The sequence below is a fragment of the Macaca fascicularis genome, chromosome 12, assembly GCF_037993035.2.
Source record: "Macaca fascicularis isolate 582-1 chromosome 12, T2T-MFA8v1.1".
In the NCBI taxonomy this organism is placed as follows: domain Eukaryota; kingdom Metazoa; phylum Chordata; class Mammalia; order Primates; family Cercopithecidae; genus Macaca; species Macaca fascicularis.
Genome location: NC_088386.1, coordinates 120,446,673 through 120,465,215, shown reverse-complemented (window position 1 = coordinate 120,465,215; position 18,543 = coordinate 120,446,673). Strand labels below are relative to the sequence as shown.

Here is an 18,543-nt window from a genome sequence, read left to right as displayed (position 1 = left end):
TAGTGATTATATTTTGAGAACAATTCTCTGTCTTAGTTTTATTAAAATAAATAAAAGTTTGAATGTTCAGCACATTGGGAAAATCCTCAGAAACTTTGTATCAGAGTTAACAGTTACCTAGAATTTAATTTGAAAGCACACATCTTTTATATTTTTAGAAGAGACTATCCTAAACTTTTATTTAATATGCTTTTCAGCTAGTCATCACTTTTGGCTTTTCATTTATTTTTCATGCCAGCATTTTGTTTCTTTTTTTCTGTATAATAACTTTTATTTTTTTTTATTGATCTTTTTCTTTAAGGGCTTTTGTCTGTCCATCATTCCTAACATTTTTGAAGAAAACTGTCGAACATAGCCTAAAATGACTAAGAACTGCTGTGCCCCTTTTAAATCAGAGTTCCTCCCCCTTCATAACAATGATGGCAGTGTCATTTTGGTGATGCTGCAGCTAGAATGGCTTGAAATACAAGATTTTTTTTCTCTCTTTATCTGTTTTCAGAAGAGCTGTTAGATGAAAACGTGTAAAGTTCTTTTTATTTCAGCTTTGGTGCTTGATCAGGATTGTCCAAAATCCATTTAGTGCAAAAAGTTATATTGCCCAGGAGTAGCTATATATTGGACCCATGTCTGGCAGTACAGCTTAATATGCCTGTCTCCCTCCTTCCTTCTGGATGAACAACCTCTCTATGTTTTCAAATACATAGAAATATTTAGACATTTTAATTTTCTTTAAAAATTTTGTTGTAACAGAGTAAGAACACCTTGAGATAAATAGCCGTGGAGTCAAGATATGCTTTCCAACTTAAAATTAGGCTAAATCCTTTTGTTTTACATGAGTGGCCTGTGGGAGATTGGTCACTTCAATAGAAGTTAAATGTCCTGAAGATACTTTTACCTACTACTTTTGTAATTTTTGTGTGAATTTTTAATGTAATTTAATTATCAAGTGATACAACTTTTTTCAACAGAGGCGCAATAAGAAATGCTTGCCAGATGTTAATGATTTTAGGTCTCGAAGGAAGATCAGTCTATGAAGAAGATTTTGAGGCTCCTTTTTTGGAAATGTCTGCAGAATTTTTTCAGGTAATCTGTGAAAATGTTAATAATCTTTTAAGATGTTCTTAATGTTATTTAGTTACTAATTGAACTATTTTGACCTTTTTTGACTGCGGCCCATTGAGGGAGGGGCGTATGCAAAAAATGCCCATCAGCACACCTACCTCACATTCTGACCATTCCACTTAAGCAACTCATCGATAACAAATTGGAGAGCTTGAACTTACACACATGGTTTTTAAAATTACAGAGATAATCCTTGAACAGTGTGGGGCATAAGGACGCTGACCCTGCTGTGTGGTCGAAAGTCCACATAACACTTTTGACTCCCCAAAAACTTAACTAATAGTGTGCTGTTGAATGAAAACCTTACACATAACATAAACAGTTGATTAGCATATATTTTATATATGTATTGCATATTGGATTCTTACAAAAAAGTAAGCTAGAGAAAAGGAAGTGTTATTAAGACCATTATACAGAAGATAAACTATAATTTACTGTTCACTAAGTGGAAGTGGATCATCAAGGTCTTCATCCTCGTCTTCACATTGAGTAGGCTGAGGAATAGTAAGACGATAGGCTTGGTCTTGCTGTCTCAGAGGTGTCAGGGGAGGAAGAAAATCCACTTCATGGACCTGTGCAGTTCAAACTTGTGTTGTTCAAGGGTCAACTGTATGTTATAAAACTGTAAACTTAGAAATATCCTTAACATTTTACTGTATCTAATATTATGAATTATTTAAGTACCATAAATTCACAGCAGTACATCACCAACAAAGTCTCATCTGCAGGCTTTTAGTCACTTAAATTACTAGTAAAACACACATAAGGATATGAATGATTCTGTAGTGCATATTTGCCTTAAAGGTTGTTGATTAAAAGGTTACAGGCCAGTGAGTACTATTGATAGAAATTTGCAACAGTGGTCCAAACCAACTAAATTGCTAAAAGTAAAGCTAAACTGGTACTAATTTGTAATGAAATGATGATAATAATAACTGAGTACCAGTAAGCATAAGATAGTATTTGTAAGGTAACTGTAACCAGGCATTTTTCCTGAATACCATAACTATCTGAGCATAACATAACGTAGCATAACATAACATTCCATAACAGTAGGAATTTTGTAGTGTTGCCAAAACAGATGTATTAGTAAGAAGCTAAAATGTTGGCCGGGCGCGGTGGCTCACGCCTGTAATCCCAGCACTTTGGGAGGCCGAGGCGGGCAGATCACAATGTCAGGAGATCAAGACCATCCTGGCTAACACGGTGAAACCCCATCTCTACTAAAAATACAAAAAATTAGCGGGGCATGGTGGCAGGCACCTGTAGTCCCAGCTACTCGGGAGGCTAAGGCCGAAGAATGCCGAGGCGGAGCTTGCAGTGAGCTGAGATCGCGCCACTGCACTCAAGCCTGGGTGGCAGAGCAAGACTCCTCCACCTCAAAATAAATAAATAAATAAATAAAAAGATTATTAGTTATTTAAAAACTCTTTTTCTCAAACGTTAGTGTATATGTTTACTCCGTTGAGACTGGGAGTGGGATGGCAGGAAGACTTTAGTAACCAGCAGTATGCCAGCAAAGCGTATGATAAACATGATGAATCTTTCTGGTTATAATTTTGCATTCAGACAAATCTAAAAAGAACATCCCACTCTATCTTGGAGTCAGATGCTTCTATATTTTTGACCCTCGCTGGCATATATATTTACTTTTTTGGCTATTTTTTGGAGTGCATTGGCACAGTTTGAAAAACATTGTTTACAGGAAATGTTTTAATTTAGTATTATGTAAACACCAAAGGCTTTAAAGGATATAATTCAGACTATATCAATCTTTGTAATGAGAGATTACACAAAATCCTATTAGTACTTATTTTACTTAGGTTGATTTATTATAAACACTATAGAAACCCCAGCTAAGAGCAAAAACACCTTTTTCTTCTATATTAAAAAAATTACATTTTTAAATTGCAGATGGAAAGCCAGAAATTTTTAGCAGAAAATAGTGCTTCAGTATATATAAAGAAAGTAGAAGCTAGAATTAATGAAGAGATAGAACGAGTGATGCACTGCCTTGACAAATCAACGGAAGAACCAATTGTGAAGGTAGTTGAGAGGGAACTCATTTCCAAGCACATGAAGACTATAGTAGAAATGGAGAATTCTGGGCTAGTACATATGTTGAAAAATGGAAAGACAGAAGGTAAGTGTTACCAATTGAAAAATAATTAAATCCTTATTCTGCCTTATCGATATTTTTAAAACTTTCCTACATTTAAAGCAGGTATCAGTTTTCAAGAAGTTGTGTATATTGTTAATTTGTCTCCGCTGTTAACCTGGGTGGGATTTCCAAGCTTGATACTGTCTTACCAATGAAGATTTTAGATATTTCTAATGAATTGAGCATTTCCTGTCTTTAAGTCTCATTTTATGTTTTTCTTAATCCAGAAGATAAAAAGTGTAACAGTAGGTGAGCCCAATGAGCTCCTCATTCATTCCTGTACTTGTCGTATACCAAAGGATGTGGGCTGTCTTTATTCCTACATACTCTTGGGGTTTTGTGATTCTCTTAAAATCTTAAATTTCCACCTTAGATTTTTGTAGACTTTCCTTTGGGATTTAGTTGTGATAGGGTGCCAAAAATGCAAAAATATTTATGTCTTCCATATTGATACACTTAGATAAATTAGATTGGTTTGGGGAACACTGAAGTTACAGAATGGAAAAGGAGGAAGGAGGAGTGCATAAAAGTAGAAAACACTATTGAGATAACTAACATTTATTTTTTGTAGCTATTTATCTTTATTTCCCTGGGGTAAAAAAAAAATTGTGACAAGTATCCTAGAAGAAATTACAAGTTAAAAGAACAATAACCATATCTTCTATTCTTAGTTTCTGATGCTTTGATTTAAAACTTTGCCTTTATCAGTGATATGGTATTAGAAAATAAAAAAACATGGTCCCTTGTTCTCCTGCTTCGTAGATGAAATCTGAGCGATATTTTATCCACTTCTTTTTAGTAAAAGAAATACGTATTGCCTCTTGGGGTCATGAGCTATGTAGGGAATGAAAAAAAGTTTTTTAACAGAGAATTATGAAGAGCAGGAGGATACAAGAGAAGGGAAAAAGAAAGCTGGTGGGAAGTTGAGCCACGTTTCTCTCTAGTGGAATCCTTACCTTGTGTTTTAAAATTGTTAAATTTTTGTATATATGATAAATCCCTGAAAAGTGATATATAATTTAAAAAAAAAAAAAAAAACTAGAGAGACTTCCTTTTTAAAAGACTATTCTGTTAAACCTTTTTTTGTAAAAGCAAAAAAAAAAAAAAAAAAAAAACAAGTCATCTAGTATGTTTGCCGTGTTTGCTAAAATTAAGGTCTAAGTCTGGGGTTGGCAAGCCTTTTTTGTTCTTGTTGAATAAAATGGCTTGTGAGCCATGCAGTCATAGTGAGAAAATAGTCATAGACAATAACAAATGAATAAGCCTGTGTTTCTATAAGACTTTATTTATGGGCCCTGAAACTTAAATTTCATATAATTTTTATGCGTCACTAAATAGTATCCTTTACAGTTTTTCCTCAGCGATTAAAAATGTGAAAACCATCCTTAGTTCATGAGCTGTATGTACATAAATAGGTGGCAGGCTTATTTGCCCCACGGGTTCTAATTTGATGACCCTTCTCTAAATGGTCTCTGGTAGACTAGGACTTCATGCAAAGCATTTGCCCTGCTTAAACAAAATGAGTATCGATAAATTATGTAATGTACTGTTTAGGTATTGAGTGAATGCTTTCTTACCTACCTTAGGGGCATGTAGGGAGGGATGATTAAATGGGCTGGAGATGAGGGGCTAGGAAATGTTTGATGGAGAGGTTGTTGGGCATACCTGAATTACAGCATCTCTGTAACTTGTGTGGAGATATATGTAAAAGGTGTCAGGTGTGCCTATCATTGCAGGCACTTAACGTGAATGAAGGAATATCATAATAGTACTCACCAGAGTTCTCCTTTATTTAGTACCTTAGGTTTCCAACAACACAGTAGCTATCTGTGATTCTAAATTAAATTTTAAAATCCTGTTTTTGTCCGGGCAGTGTGGCAAACGCCTGTAATCTCAGTACTTTTGGGAGGCTGAAGTGGGTGGATCGCTTGAGCTCAGGAGTTCAAATTGGTGATACCCTGTCTCTATGAAAAACACAAAAATTAGCTGGGCGTGATGGCACATGCCTATAGTTCCAGCCACTTGGGAGGCTGAGGTGAGAGGATCATTTGAATCCGGCCAGGGAGGTCAAGGCTGCAGTGAGCCAAGATCATGCCACTGCACTCCAGCCTGGGTTGCAGAGGGAGATGCTGTCTTAAGAAAAAAAGGGGGAACTGTTGTCTTTAATTTTTCTGAGCTTCCACTAGAAACCTAGTGGCAAAAGATCTTAATTGTGATAGACCCCGCTCTTGGAAAAAAGTTGCTCTTGTTGAGAACATATCAGAGGCAACTTCACCATTATGAAGCCAAATTCTCATAAATCAGAAAACGAAAAACAGTTTTCTCACTGTGAATGGAGGATAAATTGGATTGTTATTAGATGCAGATAGCGTTATGAAATTAAGTTCAAATGGTATCTTTTTTTTTGAGATGGAGTCTTGCTCTGTCACCCAGGCTGGACTGCAGTGGCGCGATCTCAGCTCATTGCAAGCTCTGCCTCCCGGGTTCATGCCATTTTCCTGCCTCAGCCTCCCGAGTAGCTGGTACTGCAAGCGCCTGCCACCACGCCCGGCTAATTTTTTGTATTTTTAGTAGAGATGGGGTTTCACCGTGTTAGCCAGGATGCTCTCCATCTCCTGACTTCATATCCACCCGTCTCGGCCTCCCAAAATGCTGGGATTACAGGCGTGAGCCACCGTGCCCAGCTGGTATCTTAACTATTTTATTAAGTGTATATAGAAATAATGATATTTAATTTTTGAATGCCAGATTGCCATTTACTCTTTTACATTCTCTTTACCCTGACATTTAAATACAATGAAATTGTAGTAATTTATGTCAACTAAATACACAACGTGTAATATCTAAGCCACACTTACAACAAAGGAATGAAATAGACATTTTGTTAGAGGTATTTGGTGTGCCACGTTTACTGTAGTATGTGTCCATACATTGTTGTTGCATTTGTAATACCTGTTTTAAACATGGGAAACTTGGTTGTAATTTATGCTAAGCATGTGAGAAGCTATAAAATTGCCATGTGTAGGTTACTATGGGCGTATATTATTAATGGAAACTAATAAATTTGCTGCCGAAAGTCACTGAAATAAAGATTAGTAAAACTTTGTCAGACTTGCTTCGAAATATTTTTAAAATACATACAAGTTTAAGCTCTAAACTACTCTTAGAACTGTAGACCAAGGTAGGCAAATTAGGGCCTGTCCACCAAATCTGATGCACTACCAGTTTGGTTTTTTTTTTAAAAAAAAAAATCTAGTATTTAATTACACATGAAAATTTATATAAATTTTCAATACCCATAAAATTTTATTTGAAACATAGTCACACTCATTAATTTATGTATTGTCTGTGGCTCCTTTCTTGCTATAGTGTCAGAGTAGAGTAGTTAAGTCAGAGATCTATGGCTCACATTTAGAAATATTTATTATCTGATGCTTTACAGAAAAAACATTGGTCAGCCTCTGATCTAGAAACTCTAACTCCATTTTAAAAAGTTATTGATTGTAAAACTTTTAAAATTATCATTGTAAAGTTCTGACACTGTGTTCTTCCAGTAAGTTGTTATTATAAAGAAACACTAGACATATGGGAAAACTGTATTTTAAAATCTATATTTTAGTCTTGTGAAAAATGATATTGAAAAATGGATAGGATCCAGAGTTTTCATTCTAAATTTAAAAAGTGTAGTGAGAGGGACCAAATTTTGAAGTACAGATACTGGCTTAGGATGCCACCTGGGAAACATTAGGGATTGCTCTGAAGAAAATATTTAAGAAGTGGTGTTTATATTATACATTTCATAAAAACTTTACCTGAGGTGTAATGAAGTAAATCTTAGTATAGTTCATTTGATTTGTTTTCATGATTATCAGTTAAACCTTTGGAAATACCCACAAGACTTAAATTGGTTTTAAAATTTCTTCCTCATTACAGGGACTATCAATTATATCTTACTTAGTGACTCTTTTTGTAGATGTTTTGTAGTGTCATTAGGTCTGCATTAGAGTTATGTAGGATAAAGTATTTATGAACTCAAAACTGCAGTTGCCATGTTTTTGTGACATTGTTTGTTACGGGTTTTGGCATCTCTTCTTCCATGTAAATTTAAATTTGCTAGGACATTTAATTGATACTTTCAAAGCATCTCGTCTAAAAGTTGTGTTTTATAAATTACAGTAATAACCATTAACTAGCCTACTTTTTCATGTTTTCATTTTGATACATGTATATTTTTAATAGTCATGCGGTCAGTAAATGGGGGTAATGGAGAAATAAGCTTCTCTAAGTATTATAGCGTGAACACAGATTCGTGTTTTTTTCTTTAATGTAGCGAATTTGTGTTTTCTGATTTGTAGATCTTGGTTGCATGTACAAGTTATTTAGTCGTGTGCCAAATGGTTTGAAAACAATGTGTGAGTGTATGAGTTCCTATTTGAGGGAGCAAGGTAAAGCTCTTGTTTCTGAAGAAGGAGAAGGAAAGAATCCCGTTGACTATATCCAGGTAAGTAAACCCAGAAGATGCTCTACATTTATAATAAAGGCAATTTGACAAGTGCTAAAACGTATTTTCAACTTAATTGTCCCAGTCGTAAATTAATAGTTGTAATTATCCTAAGTATTTTAGGATTTTGCAAGGTGCGCATATTTATATCAGGGAGCTAAAATTCAACTGCTACTTTTCATTTAACTTCTCTGATGAAGATCTTGTTTAAATAGTCTCAATAGCGAATGTGAGGTTCTTTGGTATGCCTTAGTGTTTCTATACTGTAGTATATTGGAATAAACAACTGTTTATTTTTTGTTTGAAAACGTTTTGTTTTCAAGCAGTACTGTGAATAAATTATATGCCGTGTTTTTGTGTTTTAATATAATCAGCTTTTTTGGTACATTTTTTAAGCTAATTTTTTCCCTGGCTAACCCATTCCATGAAGACAGGAGAATGAGAAGCAGTGAGGAGGTTCTTTGGTTCGTTTGCATTGTGTTAATACATATATGGAAGTTATAATACCTCTCTCATTGACATTTTTAATAGAGGCTTAGATATAGGCTTAAATAATATCAAAGCTGTAAGTTTAAAAATGAATATACATGTTTATTACCAGCAAAGTTAAGATAAACATACATGGTCATACGTGTATTATTTATGGAAAAATTATTATAATGTGTCCTAAATTTTGTTTTTATTTCTAAGGGTTTATTGGATCTGAAGAGTAGGTTCGATCGCTTCCTCCTGGAATCATTCAACAATGACCGGCTCTTTAAACAAACTATTGCGGGTGACTTTGAGTATTTTCTCAACCTCAACTCCAGGTCTCCTGAATACCTCTCATTATTTATTGATGATAAGCTGAAAAAGGGAGTCAAAGGGGTAAGTAGTAATGCATTTGAAAATAATATTTAATTTTATTTAAAGATACAAAATTATATGTAAAATTAGGACATTTCACAGATAAAAATTAAGCATGACCCATTGCTGTGCTTAAATGTGTGCCATGGTGTATTAAAAAATAGTTTGAAATACTTGACATGCTCAAAAGTAGTTAGACATTTCACTTAATGTGTAATTGGCTTCAAAAACAAGCAACTGGATGGGCTTGGTGGCTCATGCCTGTAATCCCAGCATTTGGGGAGGCCAAGACAGGAGGCTATCTTGAGGCCAGGAGTTTGAAATTAGCCTTGTTAACATAGTGAGACTCCATCTCTACAAAAAAGAAAAAAATTAGTGGCACATAGTGGTATACACCTGTTGTCTCAGAGGCTGAGACAGAGGATCACTTGAGCTCAAGAATTCAAGGCTGCAGTGAGGTATGATCGCACGACTGCACTCCACCCTGGGCAACAGAGCAAGACCTTGTCTCAAAAAAACTGAACAGCCGTCCAGGTGTGGTGGCTCATGCCTGTAATCCCAGCACTTTGTGAGGCCAAGGTGGGCAGATCACCTGAGTTTGGGAGTTCGAGACCAGCCTGACCAACTTGGTGAAACCCCGTCTCTACTAAAAATACAAAATTAGCTGGGCATGCCTGTAATCCCAGGTACTCGGGAGGCTGAGGCTGCAATGAGCCGAGATGGCGCCATTGCACTCCAGCCTAGACAACAATAGTGAAACTCCGTCTCAAAAAAAAAAAAAACCCTGAACAACTACACAGCTGTAGTTGGTTTTAAACAGTCATTTTTGTGACTGAGAGTTAGGCATGTTGAAAATAAAGAACTAGAAAACTTTCTAGTAGTACAGAGTGTTGTTTGCTCTCATCTGGTTCTGGAGGTTGTGTGTCAAACAGTAATTGGATGCCAAGAATGTTAAGGCATAGATAGAGTACATCTTAGAAAATAGTTAGTGTAGCTTAATTTCAAGACTTTATGATATATGATATCTCTGGAACCTGGGGAGCTCACGACAGCATGGAAAATTAACTGAAGCATGTTTTGCTCACATCTGAATTGGTCTCTCCTGACTTCGTGTTGGAATTTGTGACACCAAAGGGAAAAGCAACATGTTGTCACAGGTTTTACAGGCAGTAGCTGCAATAAGGAAACAGAATCACTAAGGATGCACAGAATAGAAAAGTCTATTAATTTACTCATTCATTTAGTCTTCCATTTTTCTAAATATATTAATACAACCTGTCACAGAATCCTTTTGCCCTTATTAAAAGTAAGGGCAGCCGGGCGCAGTGATTCACGCTTGTAATCCCAGCACTTTGGGAGGCCGAGGCAGGCGGATCACCTGAGGTCGGGAGTTCGAGACGAGCCTGACCAACATGGAGAAACCCTGTCTCTACTAAAAATACAAAATTAGCTGGGCGTGGTGGTGCATGCCTGTAATCCCAGCTACTCAGGAGACTGAGGCAGGAGAATAGCTTGAACCCGGGAGGCAGAGTTTGCAGTGAGCCAAGATGGTGCCATTGCACTCCAGCCTGGGCAACAGGCGTGAAACTCCCATCTCAAAAAAAAAAAAAAAAAAAAAAAAAAATAGAAATAAAAAAATAAAGTAAGGGCAATGGCCTTTTTACTGTTTGGATTATAACAAATTATTGCCTTGTGTTTGCACAATTTAGGCTGTGAGCTTAAATGAAAAATTCCATCTTTTGGCTGTGTAAGTTTTTGCCTGCATATGCAAAGCCTTCATAAAATAATCTCTGTGACTAAAATTTCATTTCATCTGTTCTCAGTCATCCCTTAACCCAGCGCTATATTACCTTATGCCTCCAATTCAGTGGTAGCCCTCTATGGAATAGAATTCACTCCAACCCCTCATTCATGATGCACTAAATGAGAATGTAAGAATGATGCTACTATGTGAAGTAGGAGACCCTCATCAAACCATGTCCCTTTTTCTGATGTATGTCAATCAGATACCTGTGTTTTCAAACAATATTGTTTTTAAGCTGTAAGTGAACTGTAGTACTACTTTTGTAGAACTAACATTGTGTAATTGTTAAATCATCTTCATTTTGCAGCTAACAGAGCAGGAAGTAGAAACAATATTGGATAAAGCAATGGTCCTTTTTAGGTTTATGCAAGAAAAAGATGTATTTGAACGTTATTATAAACAACACTTGGCAAGGAGACTTCTCACAAATAAAAGTGTTTCTGATGACTCTGAAAAAAACATGATATCTAAGTTAAAGGTAAGGTATGTTTTAGATGGAATAGAGTGCACCTAACTGATGTTTATCATGGTTGTGTACTGACAACATGTGATTAGAAATTATTTGGTTGATTATTAAGTGTTTATTTCTAGAAATAAAGGTAGATTGTTTTAGAGAAGAACACAGACTACACTAACATTTGTTCAAGTTCAGGGACGTTCATAGTTTGCTAGAATTTCTGTTGGTGTGTCAGGATGCATTCATGGAGGCCTGGAGGGGAAGATTAGTAAAAGGGAAACAAAGAGGCTTTTGCCATGTAGTTCTTTTTCGCATAATGTGGTCCATAGAATACTTGCACCCGAATCACCTGAGATGCTAGTTAAAAACAGAGTTCTGGGCCCTACCTTTCAGGGCGTAAGTTGGACTCTCTGAAAGAATCTGAGAATTTGCGTTTTAAAATCCTGAAGTTTGCTAACCACAGGCATAGAGCAACTACTGGAAAAATTTACAAGAAGATTATCAGGGATAGCAATAACATGAAATAGTTTCTTTCTTTCAATACTTCCTCACAGAAAAATCTACCATTTATTTGTGTAAATTTGTGTTTTTCCTCCACAGACTGAATGTGGATGTCAGTTCACGTCAAAACTGGAAGGAATGTTTAGGGATATGAGCATCTCAAACACAACGATGGATGAATTCAGGCAACATCTACAGGCAACTGGTGTAAGATTCTGCATTAATATCTACTTAGATATTCATGTAAAGTCTTTTGTAATGGGCGTTTTCATCCACTTAGCAGATGACAGTTGTTTCTTTAAATGTCATTAGTGACAACATGTGTTTTGTCTGTACTTAAATTATTTTCCTTCACATTACCTCTTTTTCTATGTTCATGTTAAAATTTTTTATTCTTTCAAAATTTAGTTTCTTCTTCCCACTTGAAGGAATCCACTGACAATTTAATAAAGAGAATTATTCTGTTGTTAATAAAGATAATACAAATCTGTTACAAATTGTGGAAAGAGTACTGGGCTTACACAAGTTTACTAAGTTTCAGTATTATTCTTTTCACTTTACCCCAAGATTGTGTCATCTTGGGATAGTCACCTGACCTTCCTATACCTCACTACTGTCATTCTCCTCTGTCAGTTTAGCTTAAATGGGCCTTATATCCTAAGCGTGCGTAGCAGGTGAACTGAGACTATAAAAACATAGAAATTAATGTATTATAAATGTGTTTGGTATAACTCCTCAAAGGTGGTGAGCTGGAACTTCTATGGCTTTGGAGTCTGATGGGCATTTTGTGAGCATTTAATGAAATTCAGAATTTAGTTTCATTTTTTTACTCTGATTTTCAACTTAATCTTAAGTTAGGAAATAGTACAGTTTTTAATTTTTTTAAATCACCAAGTACCACTCTATAATTAAAATGCGTCACAACCGTTTAACAGATTTGTGGGTCTTTCCTTTGATATCTGAATATGAGATCATCACTTCTACTGGTTTCATAGGCTCACAAACCAGATATGTGAAAATACCTAATTCTGTAGAATAACCATTTATTTCTGTGAAAACATTCTGACTTTAATGTAAATAGTTGTATGATTTGCTTTATAAATATCAGTGTTTACAGTTGAGAAGAGCTGAGAGGAGGAAAGATGCAAGTCCGTGACAAATTTCAGGTGGACAGGAAATGAGTAGTGCAATTATCCTGGATTTTGTTTTTTTTTTTTTTAGATTGTTTAGGAATGTGTAGTTAAATCTAATATATTGATATATTTTCTTGTATTTTTTGTTTGCTATAGTAAGTTTTTAAATTTTTTTCTTCCACTAATCTTACACATTGAAAGCTATAGGGATGATTGGGGTAGATCCCATGCATATTGATGTGGGTTGAATGGACTGACCACTGTTACCCTCCCTTCCCCTAACCAACTTGCAAATGTATAAACAGTTCTCCACTTCCCCCAGTATACCATGTAAGAGTCTCTTCTATGATCCTCTCTTCTCTGCGTCATCTAAGTTTTTTATTTCCAGTTTCCTTAAAGTAATAATTTAGTGGATACTTGTGAAGAAATATGAGTGTAGAATGCTTCTTGATATTCATAAACTCTGATTCCTGCCCTTAAAAATTTATATTACTAAATCATTGAGGCAAGATAAAAATGAAATGATGATTTATAACACATTGAGTATCAATAATAAAGATAATATTTAATCTTTAAGAGTTTTTGTTGTGCTTCGTTGTTTACTTAAAAATTTGTTTAAAAGAAGAAAATAATTGTGACAGTGATACTAGCTTAGAAGTAGTTATTCATTGTACAGATATTTGTAGAGCACCTGCTTTGTAGCACTGGGTCTATAGGGTCCTATGCAGAGGTTGTTGGAATGTGAGCTACATGTTAAAACACAAAAGTTTTAGTTACTTTAGTTGAAATAGTTGCTGGAATATTAGAAATATGTGTTAAGATGGCAAAAATATTTTAAAACTGAGATGAAGGATATTATGCTAGAATTTTCTCTAAAATGATATAATTGACCCCCTTGACTTTTTATTTGAAAAGGCCCAAACTTTTCTGTTCTCAGTGATAACAGTAAGACTTGATTCATGTGCCAAAAACTATTCTTTGGTCAGTGTTTTTAAATTAACATCATAAGCAATAATTATAACTATTTGCCATAGCAGTTAAAATTCGGGAAACACTGGGTGGGTCTGACATTTAAGAAAATCTGTTTTTTTGCCGGGCGTGATGGCTCATGCCTGTATTCCCAGCACTTTGGGAGGCCGAGGCGGGCAGATCACCTGAGGTCAGGAGTTCGAGACCAGCCTGACCAACATGGAGAAACCCCGTCTCTATTAAAAATACAAAATTAGCCAGGCGTGGTGGGCATGCCTGTAATCCCAGCTACTCGGGAGGCAGGAGAATCGCTTGAACCTGGGAGGCAGAGGTTGTAGTGAGCCGAGATCGTGCCATTGCACTGTAGCCTGGGCAACGAGCGAGACTCCGTCTCAAAAAAAAAAAAAAGAAAATGGTTTTTTGTTAGATATTAGACATGGAGCTAACTAACTGCTTCAGTAAATCTAACACAATGTCTTAACAGAACAGAAAGCAAATCCTAGTTAATTTTGAGGGGACTATCTCTTTCTGTTTTACATAGGTATCTTTAGGTGGTGTTGATCTTACAGTCCGGGTGCTCACGACAGGATATTGGCCCACTCAGTCAGCCACACCAAAGTGCAACATCCCACCAGCACCAAGACACGCTTTTGAGATATTCAGAAGGTAAATCAAAATCAGACTTTGTATTACTATGTACAAATAAGTGTTCAAAATTAAAATGAATTCGAACATTAATATCCATAATTGAGGATGAATGTATTCCATTTATTACCTCATGTTCAAAAGGAACATTTATCCTGGCATGCAGCAATTTCCCCCTCTATAGGATCTTGATGAATAAAGTAAAGCAGGCATAATTTATCTCTAGAAAGATTGTTTATATGCTGGCATTTGAAATGCCTTTTATTTAGAGCAGTAGTGAAAATGGAAAAAGAGAAAGTAAATGATGATGGAAAACCAGACCCAGAGAATTCCTTGAACTTTCTGAACACTTCAGCCAATTTGCATTGTTGGAAATATGTGGATACCTTATTCCCACTAGTACTCAGAGGCTCTGAGATAGCAGTTTTGATGAGGAAGAGGAGCAAGATGAAAAAAACAAGAGTGATATGCAAGAAAAAAACAGAAAAAGATCCAAGCAAATATCTTTTTTGGGCTGCTGAAAATAATTGATTTACCCAGTGTGGAGACTACTTTGTGAAAAGACCACTCGTGTGAACACTAGGGATGAAGATGAGTATATCACCCCCTTCATCGAGCAGCCTAAGGTGGACACTTAGACATTGTCTGTGAGCTGATTGCGCAAGGGGCAGATGTTTTTGCAGTGACTGTGGATAGCTAGATACTCCTGCAAGGTGCTTATAAGTGGAATAATACCAGAGTGGCTTCTTTATTTCTTCAGCATGGTGTAGATCAGTTACCAGTGACCAAACAAAAGGCCTCCTGACCCCCTTGAATCTTGCTGCTGGAATCAGAGACAACAGAGATACTCTAGAACATCTGCTCGTGAGCTGTTAATCTCGAACCAGATCTGAAAAAACAACTGGGAAGAAACTGCATTTGATATTGTCAGGAGGACAAGTGTCTGTCACGACCTCTTTGAAATCGTGGAAGGCACTGTACAAATTCTTCACCTTAGTCTTAATGATTCTAGCAATTGTCTTAAGTTTCCAAGTACCAGTGCCTTCTTTGTGTGGGATGTAAAATATTCCCATAATAAAAGGTTGACATCAAACATCTTACTACAAAAAATTCATTGGTACTCATTAAGATGTTCTTCCAGGTGAATTGCCTGACCTTGATGTCAAAATGTATTTGAAAGTTGTTTGACTATATCTTCTTGAATGATTTCTGTGGAGTTTGTGACTTTCATCAGAAATAATTTCGACTTGCCTATACTTAAAAACTTGACATAGGTTGTACAGAAACTAAAGATATTTTTGGTGCTGATCCAGGAGATAATATATTTTTAAGTAGCGCATATCCTGGATCTTTGAGTATTCAGCATATTGACATATATCTTTGTAAGGCAAGGTAACTAAGATTTTAACTTAAAAAGCCTCAAACATTCTGGTGCTATCCCAGCTGTCTTCTCTACATTACCATAGCCAGTTGCTTTCATTTTGAACCAGAAGCACTAGCATATTACTGACTTGTAGCTTCATAAATTAAAAAAATAAAAACTAGATTTGTCTTTTAGAACATACACGATTTTCCGGGAAAGCAGCTAGGTGTTTAATCCATGAATCTTGTATACTGTCTCCACCACCACAATTCACATAATCCTGTGGACAGTCCTGCTTCACCCTGGTCAACTGCATCATCCTTATTGTAATAGTGAATCAGTATAACCCTTTAGACATGCACACAGATACACCCTGTTGCAAGAGTTCACAAAATATCTGCTGTCCAACTAGTTTTACTTGCCTAATCCCACTGGTTTAGGCACTGCTTATAGTCTATTGAATTCACAGAAATGTCGGGTTTTTTCCCTCCCCAAAGTCCTCATTTTTTACAAACTGTAGAAGGGGAAAACGACAAGGGAAAAGGAATTCTAAGAGTGAAGGGATGGTGGTTATACTGGGGCAAGAACCACAGAGTGGCTCAGGCTTTGAAAAAATACAGTGTGGATAGTGACAAAAAAACATAAATATAAAAATTCAAGAAAAAGTACCAGTTCTGAACAACAAAAACAAAGGGAGAGTTTATCCTTTATAATTTTAATATGTAAGAAAAAGTTACATAAACTTTTCTCAGAGGAATATTTTATAAATGCCCTTTGTTCAGCATTAGTGCATTGAGTATTTTTTGTACTGTGGTGTAGGAGTGTATTTTGTACTGTCGATGTCTACTACTGGCTTAGGACAAATTGATTATTGGGTTACTGTGGAGAAAGGTGGTCTTAAGAACAGCAGGGGCTGAGCAGCAGTAGGTTGGGCCAGAGTGTACAGTAGAAATTATTTAGTGTGCTGCCTTTGTCATTTAATATCTAGCTGAGTTACTTAGGGCTCTCTCAAGGTCTCTCCTGTGGAAAGTTGCACCTGAACTTGATTCCTAAGGTTTCCTTAAACTTTTAAAGTCCATACACACACACACACACACACACACACACACACGTTTAAGGGATGTTATCCTGTGGTTTGTAATTTCAAATGTGTAAGTTTGTTTGATTTGCTAAAACCTGGTTTGATTTGCCGAAGGTTCTACTTAGCCAAACACAGTGGTCGACAGCTCACGCTCCAGCATCATATGGGTTCTGCAGATCTCAATGCCACATTTTATGGACCAGTTAAAAAGGTAAATACTGATAGTTTGAACATATTATGTAACTTAAAGTTAGTCTATTAGAGCTGATTTGTGATTTATGTTGACCTGGGTAAATTATTTATTTCTCCTGTTTCTCTGCCTGTCTCACAAGTTAGAAAGGTTAAAAATCCTAGCTTTATTACTTATGTTCTCTCAGTTGCTAACTGCAACTTTGAAAATATGAAGACTACACCAGTATAGTCGTCACTAAGGACTAAACATTAGGAAAATTACATATTTTATTTATAAAATTAGGTTTAAGAAAATATTGCGTAAAATAGTAAAATGTAAGTTGATTTCAGGACATACAAAGCTGTGAGCCCCTTTTCAAAATTCTGTTACCTATAATCTTTATTTCTAATAAATCAAGATTGGGAAGATTAACATTCGAGGTTTGTTAAATATACAAATGTTATTAAAGTCATTTAAAAATTAGTATTGGACCAGTAATTTGCCTTCACTTTTAAAAAGCAATCACATTTTTATATCTAGATTGAGAGGTTTAGAGGAATAATTTATTTTCATTACTTGATGTGAATCAGGATTATTTGCCTTCAAAAAATTCTAAGTCTTCTAGAAAAACTGTAGAAATATACCTAAATTGTCATCTAGGCAACAAATAAGTTTTAGATTTTAATGAGAATTTTACTAGTTTGGTATGATGAGTCACTGTTAACATCAGTTTTTAAGTATTGCTGAAAATGCCTATAAAAACATTCTAATTTTGATATTTAATTGAAATGGGAAATAGTACTTTATAGTTCATTTAGTTAAATAATATTCGACACATACATTTGAGTGTAAGTGGGAAGGACAAGGAAACTAAAGAACTTAGCTTTTAATTACTACTGCCTGCTTTTGTTTTAAAAGATAGGTTTTCTTTCCCTAAATACTCATGTTCTTTTAAAGTTTATTAAGCAGATCAGTAGATTTTTAAAACATATGCATATGTTAATTTTTGAAGAATTAGAAAGTTCCAATTTGTATCCTTAAATCATAAAGCAGGAATAGGCTTTGAGAATGGCGCTTGCCCCTTGCTCCCCTGGGCCCCATGCTATGCTATGATATTTTTTGATCTCTTACTGTGATCAGGTCACACAGAAAGAAACCTAATCCTGTTACTTTTGGTGGTAGTATAACAGTAGTGATGTTTTGTAAGTCCATTATTATTATCATCCCATAGTGTACTGTTAAAATAATTTTAGCATTAAATATAGGGAATTGATTAGTTACTTGCTCAGATAACATTAAAATGTTCACAGTCGGGGGACAGGAGACAGTCCTAAATGTGTGTGTGTTGGGCGGGGGTGGGGGGTCTACTACTAAAAAGTAGATTTCCGGGCCGGGCGCGGTGGCTCACGCCTGTAATCCCAGCACTTTGGGAGGCCGAGACGGGCGGATCACGAGGTCAGGAGATACAGACTCTCCTGGCTAACATGCTAACATGGTGAAACCCCATCTCTACTAAAAATACAAAAAATTAGCCGGGTGTGAGAGGCAGGAAAATGGCATGAACCCAGGAGGTGGAGCTTGCAGTGAGCCAAGATCACGCCACTGCACTCCAGCCTGGGCGACAGAGCAAGACTCTGTCTAAAAAAAAAAAAAAAAAAAGATTTTCTTTATAGAAATAAGTTACATAGTTTTTGTTGAGGGGGAGGATGGAGATTATGGGACCTGTTTCTGAAACATGCTGTTAAAGTTACCAGGAAATTGGTCAGCTGTGGTGGCTCATGCCTGTAA

At 35.9% G+C, this 18,543-nt stretch overlaps 1 protein-coding gene across 3 annotated transcripts in view; it reads left to right on the top strand.

The window, feature by feature from the left end:
• CUL3 (cullin 3) overlaps positions 1 to 18,543 on the top strand; it is a 113,509-nt gene that overhangs the window by 71,308 nt on the left and 23,658 nt on the right. For all 3 annotated transcript variants that reach the window (XM_005574447.4, XM_005574445.4, XM_074010340.1), the window contains 8 exons: positions 969 to 1,083; positions 3,037 to 3,265; positions 7,639 to 7,784; positions 8,475 to 8,651; positions 10,742 to 10,912; positions 11,492 to 11,599; positions 14,036 to 14,160; positions 16,698 to 16,794. In XM_005574447.4, coding sequence (XP_005574504.1) covers positions 969 to 1,083; positions 3,037 to 3,265; positions 7,639 to 7,784; positions 8,475 to 8,651; positions 10,742 to 10,912; positions 11,492 to 11,599; positions 14,036 to 14,160; positions 16,698 to 16,794 — 1,168 coding nt within the window. The remainder of the gene's footprint in view (positions 1 to 968; positions 1,084 to 3,036; positions 3,266 to 7,638; positions 7,785 to 8,474; positions 8,652 to 10,741; positions 10,913 to 11,491; positions 11,600 to 14,035; positions 14,161 to 16,697; positions 16,795 to 18,543) is intronic.